The 17,259-nt window shown below is 42.3% G+C and overlaps 1 protein-coding gene across 2 annotated transcripts; it reads right to left on the reverse strand.

Moving 5' to 3' along the window:
* Positions 1-503: 503 nt before the first annotated feature.
* On the reverse strand, positions 504-14,053 carry LOC109866755 (DBH-like monooxygenase protein 1 homolog). Of its 2 annotated transcripts, XM_031800927.1 has the most exons (13): positions 13,909-14,022; positions 13,389-13,584; positions 11,674-11,820; positions 11,301-11,468; positions 11,018-11,101; positions 8,760-8,939; positions 8,511-8,613; positions 8,168-8,334; positions 7,734-7,925; positions 7,261-7,320; positions 5,787-5,929; positions 2,290-2,458; positions 504-2,013 (listed from the first exon to the last, which is right to left on the reverse strand). In XM_031800927.1, the coding sequence occupies exons 2-13, from the start codon at positions 13,443-13,445 to the stop codon at positions 1,858-1,860; spliced, it is 1,626 nt and encodes a 541-aa protein (XP_031656787.1). In that variant the 5' UTR covers positions 13,446-13,584; positions 13,909-14,022; the 3' UTR covers positions 504-1,857. The 2 variants fall into 2 exon arrangements, with proteins under 2 accessions (XP_031656787.1, XP_020311181.1); XM_020455592.2 differs by having other exon boundaries at positions 13,389-14,053.
* Between the last annotated feature and the right edge of the window lie 3,206 nt (positions 14,054-17,259).

Consider the following 17,259-nt stretch of genomic DNA (forward strand, 5'->3'; position numbering starts at 1 on the left):
AAAAACGTCGCCACCCAGAAATGACTAGCCTTGATGTCAAATGAATGAAAATAATCCGCTATGGGTAATTATATCTGTGTAACATTGGCATAGTGACATTCAGTTTAGTAGTAGTCGTAGTAGTAGTAGTAGTAGCAGTGGTAGTTGTAGAAGTAGTCGTAATAGCAGCAACAGAGGAAGTGGCCTAAGGAGTAAATTCAATTTGATCCAACAACATCATTGGACGGATTACACCAATTTACTCTGATGCACCACAGCCACATACTTTATTCTGAACATGCCCATCTTTAGAGAGCCTCTTTCATGTCTAATGGCATTTGACAAGGGCACTTACGGCCAGGAAAACCAAATAACCTTGCAAAACTCTTACATGGCTTCTCACTTTGCAACAGGATGCCGCTGAAAAGGCTCCTCATACTGTTGTTTGTTTTAACATTTCTGCAATATTCTCAATTGTGGATGTACCATTGTTAAACATGCCAATGATTGCTTAAACATACAGATTTTGATGAAGATGTTTTATTATACTAATTGGATTTACACAGGGTGAAAAAATATATTTTTTAAAGGTCACCTCAGTGCATACAGACCAATATGACTATCAGGGAATCCTCAATTAACTTGGATTTCTGGTTTTGGCATAAATAAATAAAATCCCTTTTTAAATTTGGGTGGTCTTGGTTTGCCAGTTTTGAGAGAGAGTGGATGGATACTATCTCATACTTTCAGTATTCTATGGTATCACCTCTATGTCACCACAGAAACAGAGTGGAAAGTCGGCACAGACTCAATGAACAACATAGACAGAAGAACTGTCAGACAGAGAGGTAGCCGAACGGGGGAAAAAAGGTCATGTTTTCACCCATGACTCTCTCAAACAATTCATATCAATCCCAGACTGTAATTGGTGGCAAATTCGTCTCCCCATTCGGAAAACCTCCCTTTCATAGCTATCCACGCCTAACTAGAGGCACAAAGAGAAACAAAACAATCAATAACTTAGTAAAAGATAATGATGGTAATACCTTTTCATAAATGGCCCATGTAATCTAATAATTCACATACCTTCTTTACCGTCACTATCCCATTGATGTATCTTGCTGTATCCATTAGATGAACAAAATCCATCCACTCATCCATTCAATCAACCATTCATCCAATGTCATCCACATGGTCTGGAAATAACACAGCATTCCATATTCCATGACTCTTCTCTCCAACTACTCCTAACAGAAAAGCAAGAATGAGACCTTCCTTTTTGCCCTGGTTTGCGACTGTATGGGACATTGTCACATTGGAGTTACTCAGCCAGAGTAATCACTGTAAGTCGGACTAGCGGTGCTGGCAGCACTGCGGCCTTAGGGAGAGATGTTCCTAGCGGTACCAGGGTGACCAAGGCTGTAACAGTGGCCTTACAGTACTGAAACTACCCTGAGCCAACTATATGTTTCTATGTAGCCTTATTTGAATCAGGTCTGGAGAAATTGACTGGTATTTGGGGCTATATTGCAGGCCTAAATTCTGGGCAATTTATCCATAAATCATAGAAGAATATGAAGAATGTGTCATGGGCAATACTAGCAAAAAGGGTCTTACACTCAACGTAAATAACTACCTACCTAAACTTGACCTTCTTGGGCATAGGTATTACTACTACTTCCAAAATACAACTCTAAATAAACATTTATTAACTCTTGGGCATAAAACATTTTAAAAGTATGTTATATATATATTTCGACAATAAACCCCCCCCCCCAAAAAATCCACCATGTCAACATCAGCACATCTGATGGAAGAGTCCTTCTAATACACAGGGAGTGGTGTGATTCACACAGTTGCATGGCTATAGGCTACAGGCTAAAGGCTTAAACAGGCCTGGACTACGGAGTATGTGAGGCACAATGTAAAGAGGAAAACCACTCCGCTGTGTGGCTCTGAGGCAGAACGGCACACCACGGAGGGAGGCTTGACTTCAGACTTCATCTCTGGTGGTGACACTAACGTCCCTTGAATCTGGAGGGGAAAAGAACGAGAGGGAAATGGGAATAACTATGAAATATAGTGAGGAAGATGACTCTCCAAAGCACATTCAAGCATATATTATACAGTCAAATTAAACAAACAACTTTCAACAAAATGAATATAAATCAACATCCCGGAAGAGTGAAAGGGCACAGTTTCATTGGTGGATGACATATATGTATTTCCGTCAGAGACTAATTGATAGCACCAGATTAGCCCCAGCCCCAGCTGCCTGATCCTCAGCGCCAGCTCTGACGGAACACTCACCGACCACTCGTCCTGCCCCCACTTGGAGCAGCGCACGTTCATGGGCAGCTGTAGAACCATCTCGTTGAAGGACTTCCCTCTTTTCTTTGACCACCTGTACTTGTCCATGGCCTCTGTGAAGGACAGGTTGCTATACTTCTTTGGGCTCTTGATCATGAAAGGCCAGGTCCTTTGACAGAAGAGGAATGTACATTAAGTGACAGTAGGTAGAATGTTTACCCGTACACCTGCTGATGCTCAATATATCGGTCGCTGCATATGTGTACATGTACACTATTCAACATTTTGACAACTTATGGTCAGAGAGGGAAAAAGGGCAGAGCTGCTAAACCAGATCATTCCCAAAGCATTTCCATGAGGTAGACGTTAGGGGGAAGTGGGACATTTAGTCGTTTCCTGCTAAGGCCTGTTTGTGTTTACAGAAGGTTAGTGTTCGTCTTTACGACAAGGTTGCTTGGAGAGCACATAGCCTTTCTCGGATGGAAGAAAGAGCTGTGTAACCTCATCTTTTTTTTAGAGCAGCCGACCTGATCTATTCGAAACCTCCTCGTTCTTGTGAACGGAGTTGCGTCCCGCTGTAAACGCACTCCAGCAGCTCGACCCATGAAATAGGCTCTCATTTCCAGGCCTCTCATTATTCTCAGGGCCAAGGTCTTACCTTACGCAACCTACTAAACAGGAGCATATGAACAGTAGAGACCATGGACACATTACAATACGTAGCATCAGATTAAGGAACACGTTGAACTGTGTTTACTGTACGGACATGTGACGTAATCATTATATGAAGTAAAATGACGTTATATTTTAGGATTTCCTTTCATGCAGCAAACAAATTGAAACGTTACGGCAAAATGATTGTTTTCACACAGCAACTATTGTGTATCGTTTCATTTCATTTGATGAAAAACATGTTATTTTGAACAAAATGAATGGAATTCAAGAGCAAAAACATAGTGAGGAAAACAATAAACTATTGCTTTGTATATCTCGCCGTCAAATTCCTGCTTGCTAACTAGTAAAACATAACAGAACCTGCTAAAACAGGACAATGAGTATCACTGTTCTCAGCTGCAGCTCAGCTCCACATGTTGACCCCACTGGGCTAGTGTGAGTCCATATTCCTCTGTCCTTCCTTCTAATGGCCTGCAATCTCCTTGTCCCATAAATCTTTTCCAGTCCTTCCCCTATTCTCTCTCTCAGGCCTGAGCGAACATACAGTGGGGCAAAAAAGTATTTAGTCAGCCACAAATTGTGCAAGTTCTCCCACTAAAAAAGATGAGAGGCCTGTAATTTTCATCATAGGTACACTTCAACTATGACAGACAAAATGAAGGGGGAAAATCCAGAAAATCACATTGTAGGATTTTTAATGAATTTATTTGCAAATTGTGGTGGAAAATAAGTATTTGGTCACCTACAAACAGGTGTCTTTTATACTGATAACAAGTTCAAACAGGTGCCATTAATACAGGTAACGAGTGGAGGACAGAGGAGCCTCTTAAAGAATAAGTTACAGGTCTGTGAGAGCCAGAAATCTTGCTTGTTTGTAGGTGACAAAATACTTATTTTCCACCATAATTTGCTAATAAATTCATTAAAAATCCTACAATGTGATTTTCTGGATTTTTTTTCTCATTTTATCTGTCATAGTTGAAGTGTACCTATGACGAAAATTACAGGCCTCTCTCGTCTTTTTAAGTGGGAGAACTTGCACAATTGGTGGCTGACTAAATACTTTTTTGCCCCACTATATGTACAGTGCATTCGGAGAGTATTAACACCCCTTTTTCCACATTCTGTTACGTTACAGCCTTATTATAATATGGGTAATAAAAGTGTCCTGCTCATCAATCTACACACAATACCCGCATAATGACAAAACAAAAACAGATTTTTAGAAATTTTGCAAATGTATTATTATAAAAAATATATATATATATTTACATAAGTATTCAGACCCCTCACTCAGTACTTTGTTGAAGCACCTTTGGCAGTGATTACAGCCTCGAGTCTTCTTGGGTATGACGCTACAAGCTTGGCACACCTGTATTTGGGGAGTTTTTCCCATTCTTCTCTGCAGATCCTCTCAAGCGCTGTCAGGTTGGATGGGGAGCGTCGCTGCACAGCTATTTTCAGGTCTCTCCAAAGATGTTAGATCGGGTTCAAGTTCGGGCTTTGGCTGGGTCACTCAAGCACACTCAGATTCTTGTACCAAAGCCACTCTTGCGTTGTATTGGATGTGTGCCTAGGGCCGTTGTCCTTTTGGAAGGTGAACCTTCGCCCCTATCTGAGGTCCGGAGTGCTCAGGAGCAGGTTTTCATCAAAGATCTCTCTGTACTTTTCTCCGTTCATCTTTCCCTCAATCCTGACTAGTCTCCCAGTAACTGCACCTGGAAAAAAATCCCGCAGCATGATGCTGGCACCACCATGCTTCACCTTAGGGAGGGTGCCAGGTTTCCACCAGGAGTGACGCTTGGCATTCAGGCCAAAGAGTTTGATGTTGGTTTAATCAGACCATTGTTTCTCATTGTCTGAGAGTCTTTAGGAGTCTTTAGGCAAACTCCAAGCAGGCTGTCATGTGCCTTTTACTGAGGAGTGACTTCCATCTGGCCACTCTACCATAAAGGCCTGATTGGTGGAGTGCTGCAGAAATGGTTGTCCTTTTGGAAGGTTCTCCCATCTCCACAGAGGAACTCTGGAGCTCTTTCAGAGTGACCATCGGGTTCTTGGTCACCTCCCTGATCAAGGCCAATCCCCCCTGATTGCTCAGTTTGGCCGGGCAGCCAGCTCTACAGTAGGAAGAGTCTTGGTGTTTCCAAACTTCTTCCAATTAAGAATGATGGAGGCCACTGGGCTCTTGGGGACCTTCAATGCTGCAGACATTTTTTGGTACCCTTCCCCAGCTATGTGCCTCAACACAATCCTGTCTCGGAGCTCTACGGACAATTAATTTGACCACATGGCTTGGTTTTTGCTCTGACACGCACTGTCAACTGTGGGACCTTATATAGACAGGTGTGTGCCTTTCCAAATCCTGCCCAATCAATTGAATTTACCACAGGTGGACTCCAATCAAGTTGTAGATACATCTCAAGGATGATCAATGGAAACAGGATGCACCTGAGCTGTATTTCGAGTCATAGCAAATAAAGTTTTTTTTAATTTTTTTATATATTTGCAAACATTTCTAAAACAATATTTTCACTTTGCCATTATGGGGTATTTTTTGTAGATTTTAGAATAAGGCTTTAACATTTGGAGAAAAAAAAATCAAGAGGTCTGAATACTTTCCGAATGCACTGTATGTACTCGTTGTATAACATGCAGTAACTAATTCGAAACATAACTTCTCCCTGAGAACACATGCTGTATGACCTTTGAAAGGTGCTCCAGGAAGAGAAACTCTTCACCTCAAAAGTATCTTCCCCAATTGTTGTTGCAGGTTCCAACTTGAACTGCTGCGTAGGTATTGCAGTATACAGCTGCATACTTACGTGACAGGGGCCTGGATCTCTTTGACTCCAATGAACTTGAGCTGCCCGGTGATCTCAGGGAGGCTCTCACACCTGGCCAGGTTCACTCTGGGATAGTAGAGCAGGTATGACAGACACATCTCATCCCTGGTGGTCAAACCACCCTGAAGGAACAACCAGAGGAAAATAATCAAGAAATCAAGCCTGGGAGACAATCAGTATGCTCAATATTAAACGCCAATACCACAGCTAAATTAAGGTTACCACTTACCATGTTTTACAACTATCACATTACACGTTTATTTCATTCTATTTAGCTCCACAGAAACATTTGTCAACAAATACACCGATATCTGCGTAACAATCATCAACTCTAACAGCCACTAAGAAATCACGAAAATCTGTTTCAGGAAACAAATTTGAAAGTGAGTGATAGTTTACCCATTTGTGCCACAAATGCTAAAATGTTAGCATTTTGGAAACAGTGCCAGGGAAACTAAACTAAATCATGGATTAGTGTCATACCAGGTACACAGACTGCTTATAGTGTAAGGAAACCAATGTAACATTTTGTAACTTGGGTGAATGATCCCTTTAAGGACTACTTCAGGGAGTATGGTTTCTGACAAGGAGCAGACACACAAGCATTGCTTTGTGGCGCCATGCACTGGACAAAGTTGCAAATGGCAAGCAATGTGTTATTCGGGGGGAAATAATTGGCATGAATTCACAAAACCATGACAATGGATTCAAATTCAGTCTCATGTCGTTCCAGAATAACAATGAGTTATCATGTTTCCTCCTGAACAGTAGAGAGTAACTTCAGAAGAAAACGACCCCTGTTTTACGACTAGTCATCAGAAATGTGTTAGTTTGATGTCTCTGTAAGAAACAGTGCCAGTAGCTGCAAACAGCAATATAACCAAGATTCGTCTGTGGTCCTGGGGCTGTATTTGCAGACAGATTGTTCAGCCAAGAACAGACAGTCTTTAACACATACATCTGAAAGTATCAACCAAGAGGTTCATGCAGGGGAAACACAACTCATTCCTATAACAAAATTCCATTCCATTGCATTCAAGTAGCCTCCACTCTTTCCACTGATATATTATCCTTCTTAATTTTGAGAAATAGGAACGATAGTGGTCTTCAATGTAATTATTCTTCACGATAAGAATGTATAAAAACAATGTGCTTCTGTCTCATGGCGACGCTGAAGTCAAAGGAATAATCCCAGAGCTCTATCCTAAAGGGTTCTGTAATAAAAATTGGCGTGAACATGATCACTATTGTACCATTCGGCAACCAACCAAATCATAAAATCCTGGAAACACAGACAGATGAGAAACACGAGCTCAAATAGGCTCAGCCGGAGGACCAATAGGACACACTGAAAAATGTTGTGATCTCTGTAAACTCAGAAGAACAGATAATTAAAGAAAAAAAGAAGTGTGTTTTCATTTATCCATGTGGATTGTGAGTATTACATTCTTACCCAGGTCATGTTTTGTCTGCCTTTTGTGGTGTACTTGCATTCTGTGATCAAATGGTCACCCTGAAAAGAAAACAGATTGAAATCAAGGCTCTTCTCCGGTTGTGAATTTAGAACCCCACATCAAACAGAATGGCGTTGTCATAAAGTACAACATCAATATAACACTAAAGCGACAGTGCATAAGGTGTGACTCACTGTGGTTTTAGCATGGCTGTACTGCGGTCAAAGGCAACAGCCGTTTGTATGAAATCTTTTTCACATAAGTGAGCAAAACCCCCCAAAATGAACCACTTCTGTCCTGTATCTACAGTATGTCGGTGGATCAAAGTAATGCAATCATCAATCTTTACTGTTCATCAAAGGGTGAGGTAAACCTGCTTAGACCTGCATGGGAAGCTCAAGCAGTAGATTTATTTTCTCATGTTTCCTTCACTACTTAACATGTCAGGTTAACAGTATAGCAGTGTACCAACAGGTAGCAGCAGCCTCTCTTCCTTCAGCAGCTGGAACTCCTGGAAGTTGAAGTCAAACTCCTCGTCATGTGACAGGGGCTGCAGCTCCTCCTGCTCCCGGAAGTGTCTGGTTCTGATGGCGCGGCCAGCTAGGTGGGCATGCATCAGAACAGCAAACACCCTCACTCCGTTGGGCATCTCCTGGCCTAGGGACTGATGGAGGAGCAAAGAGATTCTCTCATAGATGCAGAAAGTGCTTTTTTTTAGTTTAATTGCACTTTTGGATGATCACTGTTTTGGGACCGTAGCAAGAATAAAACAGAGGCTTGCCACTGTAGGTGATGTAGCATAACAGTAATTTAACAGTGGATGTTGGACGCCTGTTGTTCCCTAGTGAAATGGGACTTTTGGCATCGCACCAGATTGAAAAACAACGCCAGAGCTGGCTGTCTTACCTCCTGCAGACACTCGCGGGTACAGTGTCCTTCGGAGACGTACTCCTGCATGCCTGGAGGCAGCATGTGGTACAGACTGACCCACACACCTGTCTCTATCACACCTGCATCATACTGCCGCAGCTCCGGGGTGTAGAAGAGACGCAGGCCAGAGCTGTCCACCACTCCTGAGAAGGAAACCGTAACATTACCGTTCACAGGGTAACTGACCGTTGCGCTGTAGATGTCACTTTGGCGCACACAAATGTGTATGCTGTGAACGGGTGAAAAGGAAGAACACAATGGCCATGGCAAACGAGCCACGTTCGCTGTAACATGACGCGTCTTTGTGGGTGTACTGTACCTTGTTGAAGGGCTGGGTTGTCATAGTGGACCTCCATCAGGACATAGACAGGGTCTATTGCTGTGCCAATGGACAGACCAACGTGGGGAGGATAGGTGAACCCCTGTGAGGGTAGATTGAGAGGCACACTGAACATGTCGATAAGGACGCTTACGCGGCCACTCCGATACACGCACGCACACACGTAGCTAATGAAATGTATTACGACACTGAATTGAAAACCACCACAAGTAGAAAACAATTGCCCACCTCACCACCGATGGCCCAGGCGAAGACTATCGTCTCACAGGTGAGAAATGAGTCAGGCATATTTGGATGGTAACATTCATGGCTGGCACCGAGCTCACTCTCATTCAAGTTGCTATCACATTGATACAACAAAATGTGATGAACCAGGTTTTCGTGGCCCCTTTGAATCAAAGGCTCAATCTGTAAACAAAAGAGGGGAAGTTGTACATTTGAATGCATTCTAAACCACAGTTGGCTTCTTTTGAATTGCCTACACTTGCCTTAAAAGACCTCAACTCTATTGCTCTTAACCGTAGGATACACATGAGATGGGATAAACAGGATTCGGTTGGCCCTGCTCACCATAGGATGGAAGTAGTGAAAAATAATATTTTTTCCTCGATAGGGGCCTCTAGTTTGGCCTGCGATTCTGAGGAAAGCAGCTTGCTGCCTGCTGGGCAAACTGTGACATCATACTGTGAGGCCTCCTTTCAAATCAGCACGACATAAGACCAAAGCTTGGCCTATGACCACCATATAAATATTTAGACATTCTTCCTTTTACTTTTTCTCAATTGTTATTATTTAGGGTGGAAGCAGCTGTCGTAGTCGAAGTTAGAGGTTGAGATTGTGACATGAGGGGGGGGGGGGGGGGGGGGGGAGTATCCCTTGTTAGACGATTTGAGACACTTTATAGGCTGCTGTCTCTGAATAGAGGACTTTGTTGAACAGAATACCTCTGTCAAAATAAAATGTCATGTAGACACAGTTTTCAGGAAGTCTTGAAAGTCAGAGTCAGCTAAACAGGAAGTGAGGTTGCGGTGCCCAGGATAATAGCGGGTGGGGTGAGGTGGTGAAAGGCCAAATAAATCCCCCAGAGGGATGAAACAGGTGGAGCAGAGGGTAGAGAGAGAAACCACGACTGAGAAAATACCATGGGAATGTTTTAAAAAATGTTTTTATGTCAGGATAGGCGTGCACAGGGAAAATGAGACTGGCTCTTTTAAACTTCTGTATAAATGCTTTAAAACGCAAAAAAAGAACAACAGTAATTTTTCTTTATGGACCACAGATTAATTGGATGAGACAGTCCTATTCAGATCACGCATAAAAACAGATGTCTTACATACGGCCTCTCGCTCGCTGACTCACACATCATGCACACGCACACGAAAACATCTGGGATGGAAAAATATGTTTAATGACAACAGCCTGACTCCCATTTGGATAACCAAATGATTTCCGTTTCACTCTAATTGTGTGCTAGCAACTCTTTTAGTATCTTACATCATTCCGTTATGCAAAAGATCCCTCTAAAATAAGAGTTCACAACAATATACGGGCTTTCTTAAAACAACAGCGCGTGTGTTGTGCATAGTGGAATCAGACACCCCCAGCTGTTAATAAGGCTAGGATTTTCCACATCTTTTTTTCTCTCCAATGGAGCATATTTTTAGTCTAGAATGGTGCTGGTGTTTCTCAGTCTATGCTCTAATTGTTATCATCCGAGTGGCAGAGTGGAGAACAGACGAGAAGAACCAGCTCCATGGGGCAGTACAGTAAGCTATGTGCTGGAGGGGAAGTAAGAGAAGAGGGAGCGAGCCATATTTATCTCTTTCTGGCACTGGTTCACTTAATCACTGAAGACTCTTTGTTTTTGTGTAACTGTGTTTGACTTGACAGAATAGTCCTACCGTAAGTGGTACGACAAATGACAACACGACACAGTACCACTATTCCACATGACATGATATAGCTAAGGCAGTGTAGATAAACATACAAGCAGATTTGGGATTTAGATTTAAGAGCACGTTTGGTATTTATGACAAATCAATGTGCCGTCATACCAAACGTTTGATTCTAAATTGTACGTGCTACCTCCTTTAATCAAGTGTGTTTTGAAGGCTTTTGGTTTCATACTTGTTCAATTATGTTTGGGGTATATAATTAAAACAATGGCTCTTCTAATACACAGTAGCAATTTGAAGCTGCAAACAAGCTGCAGGTGTGGCTCGGAAGTGAGAGAGAGCTCAACACAGGGGGGGGGGGGGGGGGGGGGAACATACTTCAGACGACAGCAATGAAAGAGGGACGCAGGCAGACCAAATAAGAACTCAAATGATCCAGGTGAGATGCCTTTAGAGAAGGGTAAACAAACTGACTGCGCCATGACTGAACTATAGGCTAGTCCTTCCTCAAGAGAAAGCCTGTCGTCGATTTGCTATTGTTTTTCTGCCGTGCTGTTAATATAGCTCAATGATTTCCAAGTGTGTACTTACTCTAATTATGTGATGCTTCTGCTGTACCTCCTGGATCTGAAATATCTGACACCAGTAGGTAGTGTCCTTGTATGGCACTGGCACCTATCTTGAGAGAAACAACAAGACAGCAAGACTGATGTTTACCCTTAATAAAAATGTGTCCAAATCTCACACAGTGCAAATACGGTCTCAGAGTTGTAAAGGTCTCTCAGAAGTAACAAAAGCCAAAAGTGGTATCAGGTTTGTTTAAGAGACAGGTGGATACTGGGTAGCGTTTGTCTTCTCCAGCTGTCACACTTACGTTTATGTTTTGCAAGTTGAAAAAGTCGGTCCCAGAGGTAATATTAACTTTACTTCCTGGGTCGAGTAGCCGCATACTCTTCCTCCCCCTGTTCACTCCATGGTACATCGGTCCTGACGGTCCCACATCGTCACTGTGGTAGGCCCATATCACCCTCACTGTGCTTTCCTGGGCAGCACATATTACACATCTATTATCTATCAATTCATTTCAATTAAAACAATTCTGTAAGAAGTACTATGACACCCCCGGGCACAAACGGACACTTCAACTAAAACGCCCACCCACCTTACCCCATACACAAGCACACATTTAAACATCCAAACAACCCACACATTTCCCATAAGATAAAACACTTCCACCGCCCACGTACCGTGATGTCCTTGTCATTTGTGTCACAGGTCAGGAGATCCCTGCTGAAAGCCAGGACAGTGTGTGTATTGTTCTCCCTGCCATACTCCAGCCTGTAGTTCTGCTGAACATCTCTATGCACTTTTCTCTTGGCGTCTGCAAAGTAATCCTGTAGAAAGCATGCCGGATAAAACACAACTATTCTGGCTGCAATAATACTGTAATTAACCAAAAATGAAGGAGGTGATAAGAGAGCTCTTCAATGTAATTATAGATACATAGATGTAATTCACTAAACTTGGGGGAAACCAGTGTTCTTATGACACAATTGAAAGAGCACTCTAAACAACAAATGCGCATTACTGTTATTATTATTAATAATGACCTATTACGGTGGCAGGGTAGCCTAGTGGTTAGAGCATTGGACTAGTAACTGAAAGGTTGAAAGTTCAAATCCCCGAGCTGACAAGGTACAAAATCTGTCGTTCTGCCCCTGAACAGGCAGTTAACCCACTGTTCCTAGGCCGTCATTGAAAATAAGAATTTGTTCTTAACTGATTTGCCTAGTAAAATAAAATAAATAAACTGTACGATTACTATAGCTAGGAGGATGACTGTTACTATACCTCATTTGTCTTGAGCCCTGTTTATACCTGCCACTAACATCTTGGCACTAGCGTCTTTTGTCCTGATCTTGTCCACATTCTGATTGTCCCCACATTTTTAGACAGGTGTAGTCGATTAAAAGGCGCATTGGGATCGGATTGTGATCAGATCAGGCATGCATTCGTCAGGCATTGAACACCTCCGGAGGTAGTCAGGCATTGTATCTGGATATCTTACAAGTGTAGACGGATCTGCACAGTTACAACTCTAAAATCATAGACAGGTGGCACCATTGACTATGTGTCTTAAAATAAATAAATCAATATTATTTTGAAAGAATGGCTTTGTAATAATTAGCATACAGGGAGGAACCAGGAAATCTGGTCACAGTGGGGACACCATGGACAAATCGGAGACACATTGTAATACCATGTGTAGACAGATTTCTGAAAATGTGGGTACAATCAGAATCTGGACAAGATCTCAGGACACAGGACCCATGTTTGCACCAGGTATAAAATGGGGCTGTTGTTGGCAAGTGTCTGGCTGTCACTGCCAAGCCTAGCTTGCAAATACCTATGACAATTTTCCACTAAGGCGGGCAAACAACAACAACATTGGCACAAAACTACAGCTACCGTCTCCTTCTGGTAACACAATGAGAGAGGTTATTTTGGATTGTGTGGCATCGTTGCCAGAAATGTTATCCTTGATCCCTGATCCCTGAGGCAGAGCGAGATTCCTGTGATGTGTAGCAATATCAGGACCCCTTACACTGTTGGAGTTAAGCCATGAGTGGCTGGCTGTGCATCACAACAGTTTACCATACCTAGTTACACCTAACCAATAACAGATGTCACTATTGGTTGAATTTGGAGATCCTCAATGTTCTAGCTATTTTAATCGGGATTTAGATAGGACTATTTCAACACCCACAGTATAACCCAAATAGCCTTGGGAAAAGAGTTAAACATAAATGTAATATAAATCATTATTTTCCTATAGCAGCACAACTGAAGTATGTATGTCATGTTAAAAAAAAATGCAATTGAAAGTAGCCCACCTCGTGATAAAAAGCAAGGCATAGGCCTAGATGCGTCACTTTCATTCTGTAAAACCAAAGGTGCATACCTGTAGATAGGGTCTTCCATCTGTGACTCCACCAATGACAATATCCGACAACGCCATTGCACCGTTGGGAGATAGACCAAATCCTACATATCCTGTCGTTTCCACTTCTATTTCGAAAGTAATTGTTCCCCGGTCAAACCTCCACTTTAGATGGTATTTCCCATGAGGGTCCAAGATGGTTGAATGTCTAAATCCGCTGCCGTGGGAAAAAGATGCGTAAAACCAAAAAGCTGTGAAGAGAACTAGGACACTACGATATTTCGCGGGTAACATTGTGAACGTTGACGTAAAAAAACAAAAACAACTACAAACAAACTAAAATGTCTCATTGAATGTCGTTGTTGAGATAAATTGACGTTTCAGTAGAGGTTTGTCAGTGGTGCGAGGCGACCTAAAGACGCTTAATCTGCGAGGAAGCAGCGCTTCTCTCATTCTCTCACTACAACTGTCGAAATGTGTGCTGGCCCCTCTGATCTTTAGAGACACGTCCCACACGGCTACTTCTGTGGTCAGGCCTTACCTGAGTGGTTCGTTGTACACACAGGTGGCTGCGGCTTTCGGCAGTACAGCATAGGACCGTGATAGAGGCTACACATACTTTTAACGGCCTGTATCGACGGGACAGAACGTGAAGAATGGGTGCGTTACAAGCGCATACATTCTGAAGTGTACAACAGGGTGCATGCACGGTCAGAATGTATAGTTAGACACTGGATGGATCATCTCTGAACGTGTAAGGGCATAATAGACTATTAGCCTAAATACCAACCTGAGTTAATAATAAAACGCAAAGCAAAAACACAAGCTAAATTAGAATAGGTCTATAGAGGAAGAAAAACAAGAGTATTACATAAATACGAAATAATAAAAGATACAGAAGGCCTGTGTTTCTCATATCTCACCATGTCATATATTTTGTGGTAAAAAAAAAGAAAAGGTATTATCCTTGTCTCTTAATTTGAACTTCTCCTAAATGTATCAGTGCCATTATGCCCTTACACGTTCACAACTGTAGGCCTGGATGTATGGTGTACTACAGTAGGAAAGTAGCCATCAGTCAACAGGCTGACCGCAGTGAGACAAGCTGAAGCTGCCAAAACTTCCAGGAACTGTCCCTCCTTCAGAAACACACCTACATGCAAGATGAGGAGAGGGAATGAAATCACCCACTGCATAAAATGGAAAATGTGTTGGAATTCCTATATGCAAATTAAAAAAATAAGTAGCCAAGTAAAAATTGTAACAACAAGAATAATGCAATTAAGCATATGAGATTGAGTACACAAATCAGGTTTTTATTCTCATTTATATAGCCCATTAATCAGGTTTAATGAGTATATTGTACAGTAAAGCTTCCTCATTCAGAAATAAATATTCAAATATACAACAACTGAACATAACCAAGAATCAAGAAGTCCAAAAACATCATTTCAAATTTGATTGTTACCATTACCATTAAAAGCATAAGGCAGATAGAAAGTTGTGTAGCCTAAAGTGTGACCAAAACACACTGAATTAATATAGTATGCGAAGGTCAGAAGGGGGAAAGGGAAGCCAGGAATTATTTATTTGATTTATTGAACCTTTATTTAGCTAGGCAAGTCAGTTAAGAACAAATTCTTATTTACAATGACTGCCTACCCAAAGGCAAAAGGCCTCCTGTGGGGACGGGGGCTGGGATTAAAAATAAAATAGATAAAAAATAGATAAATATAGGACAAAACACACATCACGACAACACTACATAAAGAGAGACCTAAGACAACAACATAGAAAGGCAGCAACACATGACAACACAGCATGGTAGCAACACAACATGGTACAAAACATTGGGCACAGACAACAGCACAAAGGGCACGAAAGTTGAGACAACAATACATCACACAAAGTAGCCACAACTGTCAGTAAGTGTCCATGATTGAGTCTTTGAATGAAGAGATTTAGATAAAACTGTCCAGTTTGAGTGTTTGTTGCAGATCGTTCCAGTCGCTAGCTGCAGCGAACTGAAAAGACGAGCGACCCAGGGATGTGTGTGCTTTGGGGACCTTTAACAGAATGTGACTGGCAGAACGGGTGTTGTATGGTGAGGATGAGGGCTGCAGTAGATATCTCAGATTAAGGAGTGAGGCCTAAGAGGAGTGGAGTGAGGCCTAAGAGGGTTTTAGAAATAAGCATCAACCAGTGGGTCTTGCGACGGGTAAACAGAGATGATCAGTTTACAGAGGAGATAGAGTGCAGTGATGTGTCTTATAATGAGCATTGGTGGCAAATCTGATGCCCAAATGGTAAAGAACATCTAGCCGCTCGAGAGCACCCTTACCTGCTGATCTATAAATAATGTCTCCGTAATCTTGCATGGATAGGATGGTCATCTGAATCAGGGTTAGTTTGGCAGCTGGGGTGAAAGAGGAACGATTACGATAGAGGAAACAATGTCTAGATTTAACTTTAGCCTGCAGCTTTGATATGTGCTGAGAGAAGAACAGTGTACCGTCTAGCCATACTCCCAAGTACTTGTATGAGGTGACTACCTCAAGCTCTAAACCCTCAGAGGTAGTAATCACACCTGTGGGGAGAGGGGCATTTTTCTTACCAAACCACATTACTTTTGTTTTGGAGGTGTTCAGAACAAGGTTAAATGTAGAGAAAGCTTGTTGGACACCAAGAAAGCTTTGTTGTAGAGCATTTAATACAAAATCTGGGGAGGGACCATCTGAGTATAAAACTATCATCTGCATATAAATGGATGAGAGAGATTCCTGCCTGAGCTATGTTGTTGATATAAATTGAGAAGAGCGTGGGGCCTAGGACTGAGCCTTGGGGTATTCCCTTGGTGACAGGCAGTGGCTGAGACAGCAGATTTTCTGACTTTATACACTGCACTCTTTGAGAGAGGCAGTTAGCAAACCAGGCCAAAGATCCCTCAGAGACACCAATACTCCTTAGCCGGCCCACAAGAATGGAATGGTCTACCGTGTCAAAAGCTTTGGCCAAGTCAATAAAAACAGCAGCACAATATTGAGGCCAATGGTGACATCATTGAGGACCTTTAAGATGGCAATGGCACATCCATAACCTGAGCGGAAACCAGATTGCATACCAGAGAGAATACTATAGACATCAAGAAAGCCAGTCAGTTGATTATTGACAAGTTTTTCCAACACTTTTAATAAACAGGGAAAAATAGAAATAGGCCTATAACAGTTAGGATCAGCTTGATCTCCCCCTTTAAATAAAGGACGAGCCATGGCTGCCTTCCAAGCAATGGGAACCTCCCCAGAAAGGAGAGACAGGTTAAAAAGGTCAGCGATAGTCTTAGCGATGATAAGGGCAGCAACCTTAAAGAAGAAAGGGTCTAAACCATCTGACCCAGATGTTTTTTGGGGGTCAAGTTTCAGGAGCTCCTTTAGCACCTAGAACTCAGTGACTACTTGCAGGGAGAAGCTTTGTAGGGGTGAAGGGGTAAAAAAGGGAGAAGCATCGGGGATAGTCACATTAGAAGGGGTGGGAGATGAGGAAATGTTGGAGGGGCAAGGAGACATGGCTGAGTCAAATAGGAATCCTGACTTAATGAAGTGGTGATTAAAGAGCTCAGCCATGTGCTTCTTGTCAGTAACAACCACATCATCAACATTAAGGGACATGGGCAGCTGTGAGAAGGAGGGTTTATTCTCCAGGTCTTTAACCATTTTACAGAACTTCTTGCTGTTAGACCCACAGAGAGAGAACTGCTCCTTAAAGTAATTAACTTTGGCCATCCGGATAGCCTGAGTGAACTTATTTCTTATTTGCCTGAACGAGAGACAGTCAGCCTGTTTGTGCCGAGCCTTTTGTGCCGAGGTTTTTGCAAAATGCAATTCTTGAGGTGGAG

Source organism: Oncorhynchus kisutch, linkage group LG21 (assembly GCF_002021735.2).
Source record: "Oncorhynchus kisutch isolate 150728-3 linkage group LG21, Okis_V2, whole genome shotgun sequence".
NCBI classification, from domain to species: Eukaryota; Metazoa; Chordata; class Actinopteri; order Salmoniformes; family Salmonidae; genus Oncorhynchus; species Oncorhynchus kisutch.